The sequence below is a fragment of the Staurois parvus genome, unplaced genomic scaffold, assembly GCF_062004578.1.
Source record: "Staurois parvus isolate SC_StPar_1 unplaced genomic scaffold, SC_StPar_1.0 ptg000087l, whole genome shotgun sequence".
Classification (NCBI taxonomy): Eukaryota; Metazoa; Chordata; class Amphibia; order Anura; family Ranidae; genus Staurois; species Staurois parvus.
In genome coordinates, this window is record NW_028317883.1 from 821087 (window position 1) to 844871 (window position 23785).

General features: G+C 41.2%; 1 protein-coding gene across 2 annotated transcripts in view; it reads right to left on the reverse strand.

The window, feature by feature from the left end:
- The window catches only part of SIDT2 (SID1 transmembrane family member 2), a 92521-nt gene that overhangs the window by 50483 nt on the left and 18253 nt on the right, over window positions 1-23785 (reverse strand). For both annotated transcript variants that reach the window (XM_089670144.1, XM_089670143.1), the window contains exons 5-10: window positions 16838-16939; window positions 14156-14239; window positions 13594-13693; window positions 10271-10336; window positions 10102-10195; window positions 6724-6782 (exon numbers count right to left, since the gene is read on the reverse strand). In XM_089670144.1, the coding sequence (XP_089526270.1) occupies window positions 6724-6782; window positions 10102-10195; window positions 10271-10336; window positions 13594-13693; window positions 14156-14239; window positions 16838-16939 (505 nt within the window). The remainder of the gene's footprint in view (window positions 1-6723; window positions 6783-10101; window positions 10196-10270; window positions 10337-13593; window positions 13694-14155; window positions 14240-16837; window positions 16940-23785) is intronic.

Sequence of the window (23785 nt, forward strand, 5' to 3'; positions counted from 1 at the left end):
GGTGAACATCGAAAGCAGAAAAATAAAGGAATAACCAGTTAAATTACAATAAACATAAGAAGATAAAGATACTTTACTAAGTGATTCAAACAAGTGAACTACGGAATATAATCTACAGGTCATTTACATTTCTTGCTTGTATTTGTGATTTCCAAAACAGTGCAATTTGCAAAGACCAGTTCAGTTCAACAAGAGAGCAACTAACCCTACCTAGTAAACTCTGCTAAAGTGTTAAAGTCAGGGATTTCCATTTCATTTTCTATTTCTCTTAATCTTTTTGAAGTAATCCCTGCAGGTTAATTACAAACTTCTTCACAGGATAGGTAGGGTGACAGTCGGTGTATACTTCCTGAATCCTGTGCTGTGTAACTCGCTCTCCCAGCTTTCTTCTTGGCCAATCACAGACCAAATTCAAATGCAGGTTTTATTCAGACATACAGAAATCTTGATATAAAACAATGCCAGAACAAAGGATTTGCTGACAGTCAGAAGCAGCAAGTAGGGTGTTCCAGAGTCACAAGCAAGTGTATTCCAGGATCACCAGTTTACAAAGGGAATGGGGATGGGCTGGTGAAATACTGCAATGTCTAAATGAAAAACTGGAAATGTTGTGGTGGAGAACTGGGCTCAAAGCTTGATGGTAGATTTGACTGTATCACGATTGTTATAGTGTGACAGCTTTCTATTGCTGGTAGGGTGGAACCCCAAAGTGGTTTCTGGGAGAGATATCTAGTATGGAAAGGAAGGATGAAAGCCCCAAGGACATAAGGTTTGGTCCAGATAGTCTATAAAACGTTGACAGTCCATGCATTTCAGGGGTCACAACAAATCCCACTTCACATGGCTATAACAGAATATAAACAATTTATAGAGACTGTTACATAAAATGTGTCTTTATTGTAGTATAGTCCTAATAAACAGTGATTTGTGTATGACCCCCAAAATGCATTTGACAGATTTTTAGGTTACAATTTCCTGAAGTATATCATAGGACAAAGTGTCTTCGACCCATTGCAATATGGTTATACTGTCACCATCAGGTGATTGGACACTGGGGGGGGGGGGGGGAGAAAAAAAAAAAAGGATGAGAAATCCCCTTCTAGGTAGTTTATAACTCCTCCCCATTAGGCAAGGCTTCAGTTTTCATAGCAGGCCATGAACCACAAAGAAAGAGGGTCAGGATAGCTGTGTCCCATCATGTACTCCAAGAAAATTTTGCAAAACTATATACACCAAAGACCAGGCAGCAGCTTTACAACCTTGAGCTACTGAAGCCTGATGTTGAAGAATTTGCCCTTTAAACCATAAGCTTGAGAAATAAGCTGACAGATACATCGGGAAATACTGGATTTGTAAGCTGCATCCTTGAATGCTTCCTTGAATCTTCAGGAATACAAAGAAGGAATCTAACTGATGAATTGCAGCACTCAACTTCAGGTGCAGTTGCAGCTGCATCTGCAGCTTAGGACAAAAATATAAAAAAAAATATACTGCTTGAAATGGAACCAAGAAACCACCTTAGGTAAAAATGATGGCTGAGGCCGTACAACCACCTTGTCATGGTGTAGCACCAGGAGCAAGTAAGACCAGGTAATTCCAAAACTCTGTTGACCAAAGTAATGGCATAAGAAGAAGGGTCAGCCACACACCGGAGAATAGATGAATATAGTGTGTATTTATTGATCCATAGGACATACAAAACACCAGGACATGAATAACGCATTTCACACGATCTCATCCAAAACTCTGTGGGCCAAAGTAATGGCAACTAGAAAAATACCCTTCTGAGTCAAAAGGACTAAATGAATATTGTTGGAGTCCTGACCAGTGAAACAATATGCATGATGCCTTGCACAAAAGCCTGTGTCAAGCAATGTGAAGCAATTGGTCTCTGAAAAGGACCAGCAAAACCAAAATCTGATCCTAGACCATACTCAAGACTAGTCCCAGAGCAACTCCAGACTGGAGAAAAGCCAGAATGCAACAATATACTTGCAAGGATGAAATTCCTTAGCATCACACAATGCAAAATAAGATTTCCAAGTTCCATAGTAAATCTTTTTAACCACTTGCCCTCCTGAGGATTTACCCCCCTTTATGACCAACGCATTTTTTTGTGTTACGGCGCTGCGTTATTTTAACTGACAATTGCACGGTAATGCAACGCTGCACCCGAATGAAATTTACGTCCTTTCTTTCCCCACACATTGAGCTTTCTTTTGGTGATATTTGATCGCCTGTGGGGTTTTTATTTTTTTTGCATAATAAGCAGAAAAAGCCTGTCAATTTTGCGAAAAAAAAAAAAACCCCAAAAAAACAAAACAAAAACAATGTTTTGGACTTTTTGCTATTAAACATGTCCAGTAAAAAAATTTCAAAAAAATCTAATTTTGTCATACATTTCGGCCAAAATGTAATCTGCTACATGTCTTTGCTAACAAAAATCCTAATACTTGTAAATTAATTGGTTTACGTGAACGTTATAGTGTTCACAAATGGCAGTATAGATACTGGGATTTTTTTTTTCTTTCTACTAGTAATGGCAGCGATCAGCGACTTTTAGGGGGACTGGGGGGGAACTAGGTCTCACTGACACCCCAGTGACACCAATACAGTGATCAGTGCTAAAAAAAAAAAAGCACTGACATTGTACTAATGGCACTGGGCAAGAAGGGTTTAATGTGAGGGGCAATAAAATGGTTAAATATGTGCTGGGAGTGTTTTACTAGGGGGCGGGTGTGTGTGCGCTTTACTGTAAGCACATTGATTGGGATGGTTGTGCCGTGCACAGCCATCCTGAGCAGTGTGCTTGAACTGACAGGGAGGAAGACTGTTTGTAAACAAACCCGTTGGTGATTGTCGGTAATCACAGTAATTAGTGTCCAGGACCCGGTGATTGACATCTGCAGCCGCGAATGGCGGCACGGGTAGGGCGCGTATCCCATACCCAGAAAGGCGACATCACGTATGTATACCTGATTTTGTGCATAGGTGCCGTCATGTAGCAGTATATCTGCTATATGGCGGCGTGGAAGCAGTTAAAGTAACCTTGCAAGTCTTCAGTAGGGTAGGAATGATTGAATCAAGACTCTCCTCCCAAGACCCTGACTTCAATAGCCATGCCGTTAATGTCAGAGACTGTAAAGAAGAATGGAAGATTGGACCGTGCAACAAAAGGTTGAGTCAATCTGGAAGAATCCAAGGGTCAGAGTACCAAGTCCTCCTGGGTTCAGAACAGGGTGACCAGAATCACTGGAATTCTTTCCACTTTAATTCTGTGAAGAAGACAAGGTAAAAGCTAGGAGAGTTGTCAGTGTATTGAGAAAGTCTACCCGAGTCCTTAGAGCAAGACATTTTTCCAGAAGGAGGCTCACTCTCGCCTGCAAGGTATCCAGCGTCAGGCCTAACTTTTCCAACTTTGGGTTGAAGCTAAGAATGACTCCTGTAAATTCAGAACCCATCCGAATCTCTCCAAAGTGTGCATCACGTGAGACACATTGGTCTCCAGCAGGTAATCAGATTGCTTCCTCAGAACTAGAGGGTACCCTGGGTATAAAGGGGCCATAGGACTGGAGCCAGAACCTTGGTGAACACTCTGGGGGCTATGAAAAGGCTAAATGGCAGGGCCACAAACTAAACGTGGCAGTCCTTCAAGGCAGACTGCAAAAACCTTTGGTGAGGTGAAAGGATTGGAACAGGTAAACATCCTTGATATCCACTGAAACCAAGAAATCTACTTGCACCAAATCATATCTGAAAGGTTTATTCTCTTTCCACAACCCTACACCCTGGTATCCTACCTTATCATGGTAAAGATGTTCACCCATTAAAGCTACACTGCCACCTTCCAGTCAGTCATCAGTCCCACGCATATCGATGCCAACACTTTCCATCATCAATATCACAGTGTATTAGTGTAGGTAAGACTAGTAAACTAGCTCATATTGCAGAGACCATTAGTGAATGCAGAGTGAAAATGTAGCAATTAAAGAGAAAATTATCAGGGCCTTCATCCTGGTATAAAAAAAGTCACAGAAAAGAACTGATAAGGGGTCCAAAAAACACCTAGGCTAGTTCACGTTACAAGGGGTAAAGTATTTTTGTTTCAAAAAGGAATAAAAATTGGCAGATCAGCAAATACCCTGTAGATTTCTATTTGAACCGCAAATGGAGAAATGTAAAACCTTATATTAACATTTAGGAATACGAGTTAAACACAAAGCTTTATTCACATCCACTGCACCAAGTTTAAATGCACTTAAGTAACCTTTTTATTACTATACCAGTGATTCCTAAAGGGTCAGCGCACAAAAAAATGATCTTACAAGTATAGGTGAAATTTAATTAGCTGATGTTTTTTTTATCCCTAGGGTACTGATGTGATGAACACTCCCCACCACAGTTGTAAGTTCTGTTCCCACTCAACTCTTGAGGTGTGTCAACAGTTCCCTTTTGCCCTGTTGCATTCTCCATGGTATAAAACATATTAAAGATCCGGTATAAATATTGGGCCTTTCCCATAATTACTGTTGTGTATGTACAGACTTCAGCACCTAAGTCTCTCAGGGACTTGGAGTTCCAGTAAGACACTAACCATGACATTTAATGTTATTTAGGCAATTTAAAGGTGAACTTTGGAAAACAAAAAAAGACTTCCTTTGCCATAAGGCGCTGCCAGCACTGCAAGGGGAAGGTACAACAGGTAAAATAAGTATTGAACACATCACCATTTTTCTCAGTAAATATATTTCCATAAGGTGCTATTGGCATGAAATTTTTCACCACATGTCAGCAACGACCCATGTAATTCATACATACAAAGATACACAACAAGCTCAGAATATAAGTTATGTGTAATAAAATGGATTGACACAGGGAAAAAAAGTATTGAACGTGGTAACTGAAATTTATTTAAAACATCGTACAAAATCCTTTGTTGGCAATGACAGCTTCAAGACGCATGGAGAAAGTAGTCGCATGCATTGCTCAGGTGTGATTTTGGCCCATTCTTCTACAGTCTTCAAATCTTGAAGGTTCCGTGGGCCTCTTCGATGAATTCTGATCTTTAGTTCTTTCCATAGATTTTCTATTGGATTCAAGTCAGGTGATTGGCTGGGTCATTCTAGCAGCTTTGTTTTCTTTCTTTGAAACCAGTTGAGTTTTCTTGGCTTTATGTTTAGGATCATTGTCTTGCTGAAATATCCACCCTCATTTCATCTTCATCATCCTGGTAGATGGCAGCAGATTTTTATCAAGAATGTGTCTTGGTACATTTTTCCATTCATCCTTCCTTCAATGAAACGTAGTCCGCCAGTAGCGTATGCTGAAAAACAGCCCCACACCATGATGTCCCCACCCCCAAACATCACTGTTGGTATGGTGTTTTTGGGGTGATGTGCAGTGCCATTCGACCTCCATAGTGTGTAATATGGCATCCCAAGAGTTCACTTTTGGTCTCATCTGACCAGACTATATTCTCCCAGTATTTCACAGGCTTCTCTAAATGTTGTGCAGCAAACTTTAAATAAGCTTCAACATGCTTTTCCTTCAGCAATGGAGTCTTGTATGGTGAGCGTGCATACAGGCCATGGCAGTTGAGAGTAAGTACAATGTTTCAAAGAAAACAATAAGTAATGCAAATTCCAGGTCTTTCTAAATCTCTCCACAAGTAGTCCTTGGCTGTTGGACAACTATTCTGATAATTCTTTTCACTCCTCTGTCAGAAATTTTGCAAAGAGCACCTGGTCATGGCCAGTTTATGGTGAAATGATGTCCTTTCCAATTCCGGATTAATGCCCCATCAGTGCTCACTGGAACATTCAGACATTTAGAAATCCTTCTGTAACCAAATGCCATCAGTATAGTTTGCAACAATAAGGTTACAAGGGTCTTGAGAGAAATGCTTGCTTTTACCCATCATGAGATGTTTATTGCATGACATCTTGGTAATGAGACACCTTTTTATAGGCCACCAGTTGAGACTGAACCAGCTGATATTAATTTGCACTGACAAGGGGCAGATTGCTTTTTAATTACTGATAGATTTCAGCTGGTGTCTCGGCTTTCTATGCCTTTTTGCACCTCCCTTTCTTCATGTGTTCAATACTTTTTCCGTGTATCATTGCATTTTATTACACATAACTTAATTTCTGAACTTGTTTTGGTTTCTTTTATGTATGGATTGCATGGGTTGTTACCGACATGTGGTGAAAATTAAATATCAATAGCACTTGTAGAAATGTATTTACTAAGAAAAATGGTAACATGTTCAGTACTTATTTTACCTGCTGTATAAGCATGTTTACTTACTTGGTCCTCTGCTCCCTTGGCAGACCATGCTCCCCTTCACTCCAGAAGCAAACTTTCCCTTGGCATTCTTGTTTTCAATGCAGGGCTATGGACCCTGCAACAGTACTGATGACTTCAAAGGACCTTAGACCGACGAGCATAGTGGAGAAGAGGATATTGCAGGAGCAGAGAATCAGGTAGGTAAAACAGCTTTTCACTGTCCCCTAGGCATAGATGAGCAGCTAACCCCTGCAATACAGCTGCAGCCCCACTGCAAGGGAGGACTTGTTAGTTTTCCAGAGTTCTGCTTTAAGACTCCAGCATCTGCCAAAAAACTCAATCACCCATTTTAGGTGGATTGCCCTTATAACATCTCTAAATGTTCTTCTAAATTTGTCAAATGACAACTGCTCCTTCCCCTAACAGCATAATTACCTGTTTCATCATTCAGAGCACCCACAGAATGCAGCAAGCCTGTGTCTTTCTTGTTTCTTCTAGATGCAAAAACACATAATAGTGAGAAAATCCATATGCAAAGTACAGCATGATTTCCCTGTATTCTGAATATACATTAGAAGCCATTAGGCAGAGGGTGAGTAATATCATCCTTAGTTTTTACAATCAGGGTACTATTCCTTATAATTCCTGAAGAGTAATATCTGACAATTAAAGTGGTTGTAAAGAATTGATAGCCCCTGCGTGGGCGTGATTTGTTGCTCCTGTGTTAATTGTTATAAATTAATAAAAACCATTGAAATACAAAGTGGTTGTAAAGGCTAAAGGTTTTTTATCTTCATGCATTTGCGACCTACTGCTGTCAATTACAGCCAGTGAGAAGAGAGCAAGGGACGGGGAAGAGCCAAGGCTCTATGTGTCTTAAGCGGGGTACACACTAAGAAAAATCGGGCGAACATTTCCACATGAGGAACAATCGTACGATTTTCTGATTCCAAACAAAAATGCCAGAAGCTCATTTATAAATCCATAACAGAGAAAACATTGCAGCTTTATTTGATGAGTGCCAATGCAGTAATCTAAACCAATTAATCAAGATTAACCTTATCCCGAAGAGACATTCGATTTCTATAGGATACTGCACTTCAGAACAAACACTTCTCAATACACGGCTGGTAATGTTTCTCAGACCAGTCAATCAAAATGAAATTTAACATCTATTTAGTTGATAAAGATTGCAAAAAAGTATATTCCCTGCTCGATCATTTATAAATGAGCCCTATAATCTCCATGTGATTGACAATACAGCATTCATCTAGCCCAAAGGTGTATATTTCTAGGATACATAAATCAGCCTGTGACCTAGGAAGCTGTATGCCACTATATTACATAGCCATGATCAGCTTTGGCATATGTCTGCACATATCCTCTCATGACTAGCCATCCATACAATGTTTTGGAGACAATGTAGAACAGATAGTGCTCTGCAATCATTTTACACGCAGTCACACTTTTCTGAACAAATCCTAGGCTCGGACCTATGTATAAGCGCCTATGCAATCTGTTATCTTTGCAAAGCAACAGCAAGTTTAGAAACACATGTGCAGATCAAAAAACGATCATTATTTCCTACAATGGCCAGTATTTTACACAACGATGGACACAAATTGTAGACATATCTAAAAAGAACGATTGGTATGGTAAAGATACAGCTTTGTGAACAGAAAGCTCTGTGACTTAGGAACTAAATTGGCTTTGCTATATTTCTCAGTAATCATAAAACATGACGGCTTCAAGGAACATTTTAATCTATTGCAATCCCTCTGCCACGTGGCAGTGCATTGGGAAAGCATTCTGCAGGCAGCATGTTTTGTGAGCTGGCTTACATAGTCGCAAAACAAGTCTACCAAATTTGATCTTTCAGTAATGTATAACCACACGACTTGCCATGTTGGTTATAGTGAGAGTCACTCCTAAAGCGAATGCCAAAATGCGTTTCAAGTAGACGCCAAAGCCAAAACAGATGTGTCTGCATTCAAAAAGGACAATCAACATGTTAAGAGAATAAAGTTCGTTGGATAGTCTATACACAATTGGACTCATCTTTGTTCTTCTTTGTGCCATGTTCAAACCTATGTTTTAAATGCACAGCAGTAATCTTTTTCTCTTGCTAAACTAATAAAAAATATTGAAAAAGGAGAATAAAGCTAAAGTTTGATCTGCTTGTATTTTGCCCTCCTTGACTCATTTTCCTCTTTCTCAACATGCTTCTGTTTTCCTGAAATACCTTACTTTAGGCCTAATGATTTTGACTGTGATTCTCTATGCACAGCAGGCAGATCATGGCTGGTGAGAGGAGCTGACAGGGTGATTTACATAGCTCCTGAAAACATTACAGCACCCTACCTCAGTACTCCACTCATCAGCCCACAGCCCTGATGCAAGCAGTGGGCTGGCTCTTAGGAGGAGTTATGCAGGTATCAAAATTCCTTGATGAGTGGGTGTCAGCCTGGAGTAGCTAGCACTGCAAGATAGGGTGCATTTGCATGCATACCACCCTAGGTAATGTCTACATGAGATGCTGAGCCTCAATGATTGAAAGAAATAAAATCCAATCAATGAAAAGGGGGTGGCCAGTAAGCCTGGGAAGGAAAGACCTGGATGATGTTAGATATCCTCCAGCCAGGAATGAGGTGGGCTCTGACCCGCTGTAGCTTTTAATGTACACTGTGAGAAACACAGAGTGTGCAGTGAAATGACAGTAAGCAATTTCAGTAAAAACCTGTACAAATCTGCAAAAAACTGAAGGAAAGGCTGGTGTTCAGCTTTAGCTCGCTGAATATTCCAACCTATTTTGAAAAACATTCCCATAAAAGGTTAGTTTATCTGCATAGAAAAAACAAAAAGGTGAACTAACACCAGACCTTACCTCCAGCGATCCTGAGTGGTCAGGCCTCTCACAACTGATCCAGCATGCTGGGGATTCCAAATGCCTGCTGTTCTCCCTCTTCTTCCTTTGTGCTTCCAGAACAGACCAAATGGATTTTGATTGATCAGCTCCATCAATGTGACAGTGCTGACCAATCAAAATCCACCTGGACCGTCCTAGTAGCACTGACAGAAAAGAGGGAGAACAGTGTGACCACTGGACCGGCTGTGGGAGCCCTTACAGCTCAGGATTACCAGAGGTAAGTGTAGTGGGAATGGGAGGTAAGTGTAGTGGGGATGGGAGGGTGGGAGGTAAGTGTAGTGGGGATGGGAGGGTGGGAGGTAAGTGTAGTGGGGATTGGGGGGGGGGGGGTCAAGTGTTAGTTCACCTTTACATTTTTATTCTTAAAAATGTTTATACCTTAACAAGCCAATCACAGTTTTTGCTTACTGAAACATTTTGGTTGCATCTGTATATTACAATCAACAGCACAGGAATTCTATAACTAAAAAGACAGGGCCTAGAGCTCAATATATCATGCTGACTGTGCGTCAAAGCAGAATAATTAGTCCCATGTTTAAATAATCACTTGTCTAAATGAAAGTTTATATCTTTACAGGTATACAGAAGTACTCCTGAATGTTTCCAATATTCACAGCTCATTGTCACCCAGAAATCTCATTGTCCTTCTAAGATCCTGCAGCCTAGGCATACTAGGATTTACCACTGAGCCCTGACTAGCTCTGATTCATCACATGGAGTTTACTCTAAACATTCTTGCCATAACATGAGGCAACAAGGAAAGAATTTTACAGATGCCATACTATTAATATCAGCTTTTACTTTGCTATTGAGAGACATATTATTGAGAGAACATTTATGAGCCACTTCTTTCTGGTTTATGTTGATTGAGAACATTCAAAGCTTACCTCCATTGCTCCAAACAATATATAAGTAGTGCAAATATGTAGAAAGACAAGAAAACACCTAAGCAGAACAGCATCCCGCCAACATAAGTAGTCCCTGAGAGAGAAAAAACAACGTAAGCATTATGAAATGGACACATAAATAATCAGCAATGCTGTCCAATCTACGTACTGCTTATGGCAGGGCTGACCAAGACTTCCAGCATCTTTTGGCGTTCTCCAGGCTCTATAGGGGTATCTGAAAAAAAAGTAATTATAATCATTAAGACTTTAATAATATCTACCATTAAAACAATCCCACCTCCACTCTGTGTAGTAGGGACATCTGGTATTGTTACATTGCCCGCCAACTCCCATTGACTACACCAATCCCCACAATCATATACACAAAATTCCTGAAAGCGGAGTCAAGCACATAATTGGGCACACCTCTCACCTATCATGTGACAGTGGCCAGGACTTGTAACCTGCTAGTCGAAGACTAGGGGCTGCAATGTGCAAGGGAAGGAAATCATGTCCTATATCCACAACTAGTGGGATTTCTATGGAAAGGTGAATAGGAGCAAGGTGATGAGTCAAGGCAAAAGTCTACTGCATTTACACCAGGGTGAAGCAATTGAGGATTTTATTTTGAACAAGCATGTTTTAAAAATAGCCTGGCATGAAAAAATTTAATTTCAATAGCAGATTTGTCCCCTTAACTGTTTAATGCATGAAGGTAAAAAACCTTGTGTGTGCAGCAGTGCACCCAGCCCACTCAATACTTACCTGTGCCTCAATGTGATCCAGCAACGTGAATGACAGCCTCAGCTGTCCTGGGTCTCTGCCTCCTCATTGGCTGAGAAAGCAAGCAGGAGCCCTTGGCTCCCACTGCTGTCAATCACAGTCAGCCAATGAGGAGAGCGAGGGGGTGGGGCCAATCCACAACTGTGTGTGTGAATGGACACATGGAGCAGCAGGTGACCCCATAGCAAGCTGCTTGCAGTGGGGGCACCCGACAGGAGGTAGGGGCCAGGAGAGCCTGCAGGGGACCTGAGAAGAGGAGGATCCAGGCTGCTCTGTGCAAAACCACTGTACACAGTAGGTGAGTATAGACATGTTTGTTATTTTCCAAAAAAAAAAAAAACAACCTTTAAAAATCGCCTTAGAAGATGTACAGCCAAAACTTGTTTGCTTGTACTTCTCCTGTGGATCACAAGAGTGCAGTTTGTCCCACCCAGGACCCTGAACCAGCACCTGGCTCAGCCTCTGTGATCTGCTGAGAACCTGAGCCAGATGGGCCCTCCTGCTCCAGGTGAGGTGGGGGAGAGAGGAGGGCTTAGGAGCAGAGAGCCGGAGACTGACAGTCCCAGCTCTCTGCTCCGAGCGGCAGGGAGAACTGAGTGATCAGTGGTGTCTGATCACTCAGTTCTCACCCTTAGAACCGGCAGGGGGGGCAAATGCAGCATCGGGTCGATGCTACATTCAGCTAGGCAGGTATAAGTAAAATTAAAAAAAAAAAAATTCCCATGCATCTCTTTAAAAGCTAATCTCCAGGCTTCATTTAACTTTGAATAGTTTGTCTGGACTAAGCTGGTCCGTAAAAAACGATTTACTTCACGAAGGCCCCTTTCACACTCCGTTGGGATCCGCCTGTTTTTCAGGTGGGCTCAATTGGACCATCCATTGTTCCCTATGGAGAAGTGGATGTAAACGTGTCCATTTACACCCGCCTGCATCTGATCTGATCAAAACAGACGAATGAGGGATCCCTTCCCCATTCGTATAGCAGATCGGATGACAGTTGGATGTAAACGGACAAGCTTTGAATTCTATGAATGAAAACAAAGCTTCCTCTGATCAGATTCCTTCCTGTGAATGGCTGAGCAGCCACCTTTATTTTGTCCTGGCAGTTGGACAGAAAGTTCCCATCACGCTGCCAGAACACAGCACTGTATACTGTATGTAGTTGAGACTACAAACAGTTTATATTGCGCACACAACTGCTGCAATTGTTAGTGAAGAGTTCATTTGGACCTGCTTGGACCATTTAAAGTTAAATGAAACCTGCAGATCAGCTTTAGCCACTTTGTCTCTGTGGATGTAAAAGAGTAGCAGCCATTAACTTATATTGACTTTCTTAAGCCTGCTCCCCGTTGTCAGGTAAAAGTGATCTGGGCAGCTATAGAGCCACCCAATCACTATTTCAGTGCAGACAGCGTAATCCCCCTTCCCACATACACGCATACAAAATTGCATTTGTGTGCAATAAAATTCATTTTAGTGTATTTTTTCCTGAAAATATAGATTTGACATACAGTTGCATAAATATGCCCTCTGCTGTAAGAAACTATATAATGTACTGGGTTTTTAAGTATTTTTATAGCCGAAAATGCAGATTTTTAACATGTGCACAAAAAAGGACTTTAGTATACAGAGCAAAGTATAAGCCCTGGCTCACAACGATGAACTTTATTGTGCGATTTGACAATTCAAAATCACATGACAAGGCGCACCCTATTTGTGGCAATGGAACCATTTTAATCACAGAGAATTTGAAAAAGGTTCCTGCACTTGGATTGAATTCTGTTCAATGAAGTCGCAAGCCTCAATTATTATACAGGATTTATATAGCGCCAACAGTTTGCTCAGCGCTTTAACTAACTGTGGGGGATGGACTGGTAGGAGGAATAGAAGATTCCATTATTGGCTGAGGGCAGAATAGGCTTCCCTGAAGAGATAGGTTTTCAGAAATCGCCTAAAAGTGAGCAGAGTAGGCGATATTCTGATAAATTGGGGTAGAGAGTTCCAGAGGATGGGGGAAGCTCTGGAGAAGTCCTGGAGATGAGCATGGGAGGAGGAGACAAGGGAGCGAGAGAGCAGGAGGGCGTGCGAGTGGAGAGTACGGTTTGGGTGATATTTGGAGACAAGATTGGTGATGTAATTTGGGGCAGAGTTATAAATGGCTTTAAATTGCACATCAAAAATAGCACTGATCAGTGCCTTTGCAATCACGCTGAAGTAGCACAATTTCAAAGCCGCACTGGTGTGAAGCAGGGCTTATAGTAATAATAGTATTAAAGCTGAACTCCAGGTAGATCGAAAAGACACAAATTAATGCACCCGTTAAATACAGATACTGTAAGTACCACAATTTTACTTGCTAACAGCCTCATGCAATCCCCTATACAGTGGCACTCAGATTGGAAGAGGGAGAGGCAGGACTGGGACCAATGAGGTGCACTGCCTGCACATGTCATGACAGAAAACATGCTGATAGGAGGAGAAGCAGCCAGTCAGCCAGCAGGTGAGAGATGACACCATTATACTCCATGTACAGTCTATGTAAAGCTGCCTGTGCTGTATTGCAGGGCTGTTAATTCTCAAGACTGGATGGATAAAAAAAACTAAATACTTTGGCATGTAAACCAGCTCTTATTTAAGTATTTCATCTGTTATTTGGCTGTTTCGCTGGAGGATCAAGAAGAAAAATGAGTGTATGATAAAGAAGGATACCTGGATTAAAGGGATAATAAGGCAGGGCTCCACCACAGGCTTCATCCTCTGTCTTTACAACGACGACAACATAGAAACCACCTTTGTTAAAATCCTTTTTCTGAAAGGTGATGAGAGGATAACAGTAAGACACAACTTTTAAAATAGGAAAAACAAAGCCGCAGCCCGCATTGTACTGATAAAATACATCACAGCACAAATGGACAAGGAACACCAACACAAACATAAAGCCATATCACATACAGTACATGGATCATTTACATTAAAGTGATGCCATGTCAAATATAATGATGGTTTACACCAGTATAGAAGATCATGTCACGTTTCATACATTGATGGAGAGCATTAAGAAAAATCTAACAGTTAAAACAAAAGCAGACAACTTTTGACGGACGTGGTAGATAACTATACCTTAAGCTTCTAGGTATATACACAAACAGATAAAGGATTAAACAAAATTAGATATTGAATATTTAGGGGAAAAAAAAAACGAACATTCAAAATTGTATAAAGGGAGAAGGGGGTGAAGCCAGTATAGAAATAAAATCTGAAGCTCAGTCACCTGCACTGTGATAGCAGCTTTTTTGGTCATTGTCTGATACATGCCGGTGAAAGCCACATTATTATCAAGGTCATATACTGGGCACTGCAAGAAAAAGGTAACAATACTTGCAAATAAAAAAAGCTATTAATGTTAGACTTTCAACTACAAACAACATTATCTAGAGTACACAAACCAACTGTGCTCTTCAACTTCACAGAAAGGTCACAACTACATATACAGTATAAATATTAACTTTACAGTCTGTTTAATCAACTCGAATACTGGAAAAAATTTTTTATATATATATATATATATATATATATATATATATATATATATATATATATATATATATATATATATAATGCTTCTGCTTGGTAGCACTAGAACAGCTTTTTTCAAGCTTTATATAGGGGAACCCTTCATATATTGTTCTGGTCTTAGGGAACCCCTAATAAAAATGCATGTACAGCTTACTGTACATTAGTGTGATGGTTAAGGAGAAGAATATACCCGACACTTGGGGTCTGTGGAAATAATCCTCCTCTTACAGATAGCTCTACAAAGATTATTTGCCAAGTTATCGGAGTAGCAGAAATTTCCCCTTGCTTTAGGAACATCTAGCAACCTCTGGAGGAGCCCTGGCTGAGAAAGGCTACACTAAAAGATGCCTACTCCTAACCTGGGTGACTCCTAGATGCCGCCCTAGAAACCAGAAAAACCCAGTGCTTTTGGGTACGGGCAAACATGGCACTTCTCCTGCATCCCACAATGCAGTAGCCATTTGCCAAGCACTGTCACGTGAGATGTGGAGTATTCCTATTTTTGGAAATCCTGGCATTCATAGCCTTTTTTGAGGGCTTTGGCAATAGAGTCAGAGCAGACATGAAAAAGCAACTTATGGTGCCTGCTGCCAACATGCCAGATTACTCTCATTTATTTTAGAAGTGCAAATTCAAGAAACCCCAGTGCATAATCTCCCCTCTAGTGTCACTTCTTCCAATGTGTTAAACAGTCAGAAGCAACTACTGCCAGTAACTGAACACTCTATGACATTATTGTCTGATAACTCCTGTAGTGCTTAAAGGAGAAATATACCCAAAACTAACTTTGGCTATACTTCTCATGTAGGTCACAGGAATTAGTTTTTTTTGCTCTCGTTTGATTCGTTTTCAGCTGACAGCGGGCTAAAGTCTGCAGTCGGCTGACATCACTCAGCCGGTCCAGGCTCAAGAAAGATCCTAACCCTATGGTAAGGATCTACCCAGAACCCTGGACCAGCACCTGGCTCAGCCTCTCAACAATCTGCAGAGAGCCTGAGCTAGCCCCTCCTGCCCCATCCACAGGCCAGCGTTCCAGTGAGCGTTAAATGGGGAAAACAGAGAGCTGGTGACTGACAGTCCCGGCTCTCTGCTCAGAGTGGAGGTGGAGAACTGAGTGATCAGCGGTGCTTGATCGCTCAGTTCCCACTGCAGTGGCGGTGGGGGACAGATGCAGCATCGGATCGATGCTGCATCCATCTAGGTGAGCATAATTTTTTTTTTTTTTAAGCCTATACTTCTCTTTTGTTTCAAATAAAGTAAAAAATTAACGTGTATGCAAACAATCAACTTCTCTTATTTGCTCGCTTTTGGTCTGGTAAATACCATCGGAAGTACTTTATTATATCTGTTAAAGTGCAAACAATACCTGTTGACCATGTTGGAAATTCAGAACTATCCTGTGCTCTCTGCTCACCTGAAGAGTCTGTTAACCCTGTTCATTTCTGTTAATTTGCTTTATAAAGAGAAGTTCAGGAATGCAAGAAAATAAAGTCAGAACTGCTGATCTGTATACCTGTTCTGGGCCAGTGACTTGGAAAGTACTGAACCATAGAATTAGCATGGCAGCCAGTTATCTAGCATTTTCAAAAGTGGTCAACAATGGTAGCCCTACATATTTCTCTCAAGACAAATTTCAATTGAAGTGACCATGTCACACACATACATATATATACATATATATATATACACATATATATATATATATATATATATATATTACATACATACATATATACATATACACACACACACACACATATATACACACACACATATATACATACACACACACACACATATATACATATATATATATATATATATATATATATATATATATATATTCCCTGTTACCTGTACAAGACTCTAAATGGTTTCTCTTCTGAACTGCCACTGTAGGACACAGTAGTGGCAAGGTGTTCAGCAAGAGGAATAAGTGAAAACTGTGGGGAACATATAAGAATGACACTCCTGGATGTTTCGGTTTCTCAGTAGATTCATGGAATAAGACTTCTTGAAAGAAGCAATGTTTGGTAGCATGTGCAAAAGGTGAGAGCTTGGGATTTCATGTTAAGGCTGTCATTGGTGATCTCTTGAAAATGCCAACTGCCTGGCTGTCCATCGCTTTAATGACCTGGAAAAAAGTATCTGGCAAATAAGTCAACGTTAACCATCTGCACATGTTCTGGGTAATATTGCTCCCTGAACACCTTTGCTTTTATTTTCCAATGATTTTTATCTGATTTTATTTGATATTTATGCGTTGAATAAGCATTAAGAAAAACATGACAAATGTTGTAGAACAAAGACACCTTTCCTTTTAAATAAATGATCTAATATGCTCCCAACCAAACAGCTCCTTGTGGTGTGTACCCACCAGAACATCTTGAATGGAGATGACAGAACAGGGGAAGGCAGACGGAGAAGAAACCTTTACAATCACAGAGTCCACCTCCGCAGGAAACACATATTTAAAATACTGCAAAGAAACAAAAGTAAAGGAGTGAGGAAGGGCAAAAAATATGTTCAACAATAACATACATGAGCTTTCATAAATTAGAAGACTTATTACTTCATAAAAGCCTGAAAGCTCTCATAACGTATACCATGTTCCATGTTTATTTTGAAGGGGAACAAAAACACATTTTGATAGTTCAAGGACCTCCGTATGCCATAACCCACTGAGCCGGTATACAGGGATTAGACAAAAATGGAAATACTACTACAGGATTTGCAGGTGTGCAACTGATGACATGTTTTTCATTGAAAGTGGAAGTGACGCAACATTCTTTTGCTTCTGCTGTGTGATGAGACACCCAACAGGTGGGAAAACACACTTTCGCCATTCACCGTGTGCGCTGCTAGTAATACAGAGTCATGTCAGAGCTTACTGAGCTACAAAGAGGGCCAGTTGTTGGTGCCACTTAGCTGGTGCCCCGGTGACTGAAACTTCCAATTTATTTGCGGTGTCGGGAGGTACAGTATCAAAGGTTATGACGGCATAAACAGTTTCTGGGAAAAAGTCATCTGAGAAGCATAAGTGCGGTCAACTGACTGAAAGAGACAAAAGGACATTGTGCAGGATTAAGTTAATCAATGTTTTCCCAGAAACTGTATATGCTGTCATAATCTTTAATACTGTACCTTGCGACACGGCAAATAAATTGGCTCAGAAAGCTCTGACATGACGCCGTATTACCAGCAGCGCATGTAGTGAATGATGAAAGTGAGGCTTCCCAGCTGTTAGGTAGGTGTCTCATCACACAGCAAAAGAGCATTACATCACTTACACTTTCAACGTGAAACATGTCATCACTTTCACACCTTTTTTTGTCCAACCCCAGTACATAGGTTGTCTATAAACTTGCACATTTGTGTAGTACAAAAAGTTAATCATAAACCTCAATACACTGCTATTCAAAGATCAATCAGGTGTATTTCCAAGATTCTAAACATTCCAGTTAGGCTGACTGTGGTTCAGAGATGCTACAATGTTTGTGACCATTTATAGAATCTGATTTCAGATACTTCAAATGTGTTGAAAAATAAGGTGACAGCCATCAGCGAATTGTGCTTTGAATATACGGTTGTACAGACTTGGCATCTTCAAGACCAGGCACCAGCATCCATATAAATTACAGCTTTAAAACAATCAACAAATGTTCAATCCCAAAATAAAACCTTGTTTGGATATGCCCACAGGCAGTGCGAGCAGCTGAAAAAATACGAAATATACAAACTATAGGTTTGTTTAGAAAAGTCATACTACTATATTTTTGAATCTGGCATTTAAAAAGGGAAACTATATTTGTTTTGGGCAGATTTTATTTGCCACTCAACATGCAATACATGCCAAAGGATTCCCATAGCCCTGTTGCTTAGCTAAAGAGTCTGCACAACAGAACTGCATGCTTTAAGACGATTTGTCGGAATGAAACGTCAGGCTGGGCTGTCCAAGAAGAGTCATTGAGATGTGTGACCAACAGACTTCTGTCATCATGTAGTCATTCCTGCTCTCTAGCTCCCTTGTCTCCTCCCCCCATGCTCATCTTCAGGACTTCTCCAGAGCCTCACCCATCCTCTGGAACTCTGTACCCCAATCTATCTGACTATCACCTACTCTGCTCACTTTTAGGCGATCTCTGAAAACCTCTCTCTTCAGGGAAGCCTATCCTGCCTTCTGCTAATAACCGAATCTTCTATTTCTCCTACCAGTCCATCCCCCACAGTTATTACTTTTTGTACCACCAGCCCCTCCCTCTTAGATTGTAAGCTCCAAGGAGCAGGGCCCTCCGAACTCTATTGTATTTAACTGTATCATTGCTGTATTGTCTCCCTTTATATTGTAAAGAGCTGAGCAAACTGTTGGTGCAATATAAATCCTGTATAATAATAATAATTAAACAGGTACCTAACCGAAGGCTTCCCCTGCTGGTTCAAAAGCACATCATTTGCCAAAGTAGAAGCACCAGAAGGCCTGCAAAGGTTGTGCCAGCTCCATTCACATCAGCTGGCAAAACACTTTATGATTTATAAAAGGTAGGGCTCTTATTACACATTACCGCACTAAACTGTAGGAAGGAGATCCCTACATGTGTGATCACATACCTTGCAGAACACCATAGGAGCCCCTTACAGCTCTCATACACAAACAGCTACATCAGGAACTGAAGCCCATCTATCACACCTCAATAATAGGCGGTCAATGATAGTGATGGACCACTAGTAAGTGGCGGGAGGGGGCAGTGTCAAGCACAATTTCAGTTTTTGAAGACTTTAGAGCTTAGGAACACCCAGGAAAATCTACAAAGTATGTAAGCATTTTCAAGTGCGTATCTTAAATGTCTGTCTGTAGTTTAGCAGATTTTAAGTGAACAAAGACTTCTTTCAAATCCAGATATCAAACATTTTGCTGCAGGGGGCAGGGAGTAGGGTTACTATTGAAACTGAGGTTCTAGTATATCTTGGCTGGTACAGGTATTATAGCAGGAGACACTTGACATTGCTGTATTTCTTTTCTCAAGGATATAGGTTTCATTATAGCATCAAGGCGTCTATAACCCAGTATATGGAAGCTTAGAGCCAAAATCTTTGGTATGCAGGTGTAGGAAACCCATCTACCTTTATTTAAATGCTGGCACAAAATGAATTTCACACAAGCGTTGAAGAGTGGTGGATTATATATTTGCAGTTATTTTGGACTTTCTTCATCTATTAAATTTTCATCTGTTTTTTTTTTAAAGATATTTATTCACGTTTTTTTCACAAATATGTATTTATATTTATTTAGCACTGCATTAGAAAATTAATCTCATGAATTATTCATACTGATTAACTGTGAGTATTATAAATATTTATTTAAAAAGGAACAGGGCATTTTATTACGTTTTTATAAAAGTCAATTAACTGTTTCTCCTCTAGTCACAGTGTTCTCTTTGCTCTGTTCTCCATTTTAAATGGCCCCCCAAGTCACACCGTTTCAGATCAAGACAATGTATCAAGAAATATAAAGTGTAAAGCTAATCATAGACTATGACAAAACACGATTGGTAACTTTTCACTCTAGATCATGACTATGTGTCCGCATGCAGTAAATGGTCTGCTGCACTTTGGGAGAACCAACAATTGGACTGGTTAGAAAATTCATTTAGACTGTTTCCCCTTGTGATAATTGGCTCCAGCACATCTGCCCACATTGCTTCTCAATAAACATGAATGTAAGATTTTACTTTTATGTTTATATACACAGCAGCTAGCTGTGTATGTAAACATACCAGGTACTGTATCCAACTGAAATATGTTGTCAAGTTCAATTGTAATGGTTCCAAGGCTATGGACATTTAAATATTTACATATCCTTTACAAGCAGTAACTTTGATTTAAAACAAACACCCACCTACCTTTGTAACCACAGGCACTATGGAGCAATTCATCCTCAAATTAACAACAGAAGCACTAAAGCCTTTCAAGTCGTTTTTTAAGCAGCACAGCTCCCTTCCCAGAGTAACTACTCTGTTTTTAGATTAGAGATTAGAGTGCTGGAAAGCTGTTGAGTGACTGCGTGGAGAGGGAGTAGGGTGAGATGACCTGCTGAGAGAATGGCTTGAAAGACTTCTGTAGTGCTTCTGCAGTTAACTTTGAAGACAAAGTGCTCCACAGTGTCTGCAGCTAATGAGGTCAGAATCTTAGCAGCTTTCACAGTACACTCTAGATTCCCCTCCCACCTCTCTCATTTACTGACATTTTTAGATAGTGCTCTGCAACCTTTAGTACTCCAAATTCACCCAATATGTTTCAATATTTTTCTCAGGTCTGTGCTGCTATGATATAGCACATTGTTTTATCTCCTTTTCAACCATCCCTCATCTCCCATGGGGCCACCAGAATAAGAAGAGAGGGGAATTTTCCTAAAGGCATACAGACAACATAAAAAAACCTAAGATCACCATAAACATCAACTGTCCGTACAACCTTTGTACAATCAACATTAGATTTATTGCAACTATGTAATACAAGGACCTACCCAATCTATCCAATCAATTTGTATCCAATCTGGCAGGCCCTTGCATTATATAGTTGGTAGATTGCACAAATAAATTGTAAAATGTGTGAGCTGAAAGGAGAACTATCTTTTTATTTTTTAACTCCTCAGAGGAACAAGTACTGTTCCCATTCCCATTCTGTCTCCATTGTTCCCTAAAAACACTTCTATATGCTGGCTGCTCCGTCCCCTTTTGAAGGCCAAATTATGGGAGTCTTGTGGGCAAGGTACATTCAGTACAATGCCCCTCCCCCCTCTAAGCTGAGTGATCGGTCACTATTATGAATGAGCAATCAGTGCTGCTTGATCATTCAAAATAGTAAAAGATCATTCAGAGCTTAGCTCTTTGCAAAGTATCTGCCCTGTATGTATACAAGCACCTGCAGATATATTACACAGAGCCTCAACTCTGAATGACTTTTGACGATTATGAATAAACAAGCAGCACTGCTCACTCATCAGTGACAGATCAGTCAAGAGATGCGGCTGTGTGTCTATCAGGGCTGATAGTATGTATACATAGCCCGACCAATGGATCGCAGAGCACTGCAGCGATGTGTGAGCTTTCACTATATAGGACTGAACGATCAGAAATGTCAGGCAGTTGCTGTGTAGCACAGTGTCAAGGTCCTACCTTTTCCCAGAGGTTATGTTACTCCATGTGCTGGCATCCATCTTGGATTTCGGCTGAGCATGGTGGGAAGCTTTTATGCCTTCAGGTCTCTGAGGTCCATCCCCCAGAGAAGTGTGGCTGAGTACATATAAGCCTGTGATCCGCACATGTGTCTTGTGTCTTTGTCTTGCTACAGCTCTGTGTATACGCTCGTGACTCTTCTGGTATTCTGACTCGGCTTGTGACTAAGACCATTCTCTGTGTTTTCCTTCGATCTGACCCTCCGTTGCTGAACCCGGCCCGTGACCTGTGATTCTCTGTCTACTGTTCTGTACTGTTTTGTCCCGTTGTTGTTGACCCGGCTTGCCTGACTACGCTATTGTCATTCTCAACAGCTACACGCCATTGGCGGCGGGCATTACCGCAGCCGGGGTGTCTCGGGGGTCGCGACCTGGTTCCTGGCTGCGTCAAGTCCATCCCCACCATCAGGGGCCCTGGTGAAGGGCAGCCTGGGACTTAGACTCCGCGCCCTGAGGGACTTCGGTCTGTTGGTGGTGGTTGTCGTCAGCCAGTGCGTTACCCTGCCACTAGGCCTACCTGTCCGTTCCACAGCCCTGCCCTGACACACAGCCCAACAATGTTGATCACTCATTCATAAAACTGAGAGCTCACACAGCCCTGCAGTGTTGTGTCATTCATTGGTCACACTGTGCATGTATAATATCAGCCTTGATGGACATGCAGCTGGCTGTGTGGTCTGTTTGTGTGAACGGTGATCCCTACTGGCAGACACCAGAGCTGTCAATCACATATCCATCTCCTTTTTATCAGTGTTGCTGAACAGGGCTGGGACACCGGTCTGACCATGCTGCTTAGAAATGAAGGGACGGATCTGAACGAGACCAAGTGCTACAGTATATGTACTTGGTCCCCTAGGGCAGTGTTTCTCATACTTTTTTGAGTCAAGGCACCCTTTAAAATTCTGAACAATCTTGAGGCACCCCATTCTTAATGTAAAAAGACTAAACTAATAGTTTTCTATAATGCAGCAACATCCAAATACGTAGTACATCCAATGCTAGAGGTGCACCTTTGCACACTGGTACGGACTAATATTCCAATTCTGGCTCTGGTTGTTAGGACGCTGGCAGCTAAAAGGTCATAATGGTACACAATGAAAACCTGTGGCTTTGTGTAACTAAAAGGCAGGCTTTATCCACCCTCTGGCTTGTATACAAATTTTATGGGCAATTTTTAGCATTTGGCCAAGGCACCCCTGAAGAAACCAGAGGGCACCCTGGTTGAAAAAGGCTGTCCTAGGGAGTTAAAAAAATGAAAATGTATTATATCCCAAAAAAATGAGAAGCATTTATGAAAAAAAAAAAAATGCTCTGTGCAGTGGTTTTGCACAGAGCAGCCCGGAGCCTCCTCTTCTCTGGTACCCTGCCGATGCTCCAAGCCCCTCCCTTCTGCCCTCATAGCAAACTGCTTGCTATGGGGGCACCTGAGTAGGCTCGCTCCAAAGCTGCTGCTCTGCATGTCCATTCACACACAGAGCCACAGCTTGGCTCCACCCACTTTCTCTCTTCACTGGCTGCGATTGACAGCAGCGAGAGCCAACGGCTCCGGCTGCTGTCTCAGCCAACAAGGAGATAGAGTTCTCGGAGAGCCAAGGTTCTTGTGCACATTGTTGGATCGCAAGGGGGCTCAGGTAAATATTGGGGGGGAGAACTGCTGCACACAAAAGGTTTTTTCACCTTCGTGCATACAATTCATGAAGATATAAATCTCGGAGCCTTTACAGCCACTATACAGTGTTGTCGGCAGTTTCATTTTTTAGCAGTCAGAAGTGACCCTGCTTGTATGGACCAGAGAGCTAGATTTGGAACAGATGTAGATTGTAAGCTCGAAAGAGCAGGGCCCTCGAACCCCTCGTGTTGTATTGTATTGTTACTGTATTGTCTCATGTTCTGTCCCCCGCGCTATTGTACAGCGCTGAGGAAACCCTTTGGCGCTATATAAATACTGTATAATAATAATAATGTATAAAAGGAGGAGTTCTGAGGTTATAAGCCAGACTCACACCACCTTTTTCTATGGAACCATGTTCTGAAAAACTGCTGCTTCCAGCAAATATAGTATACAAGAAAATATACAGATCTAGTAATAAC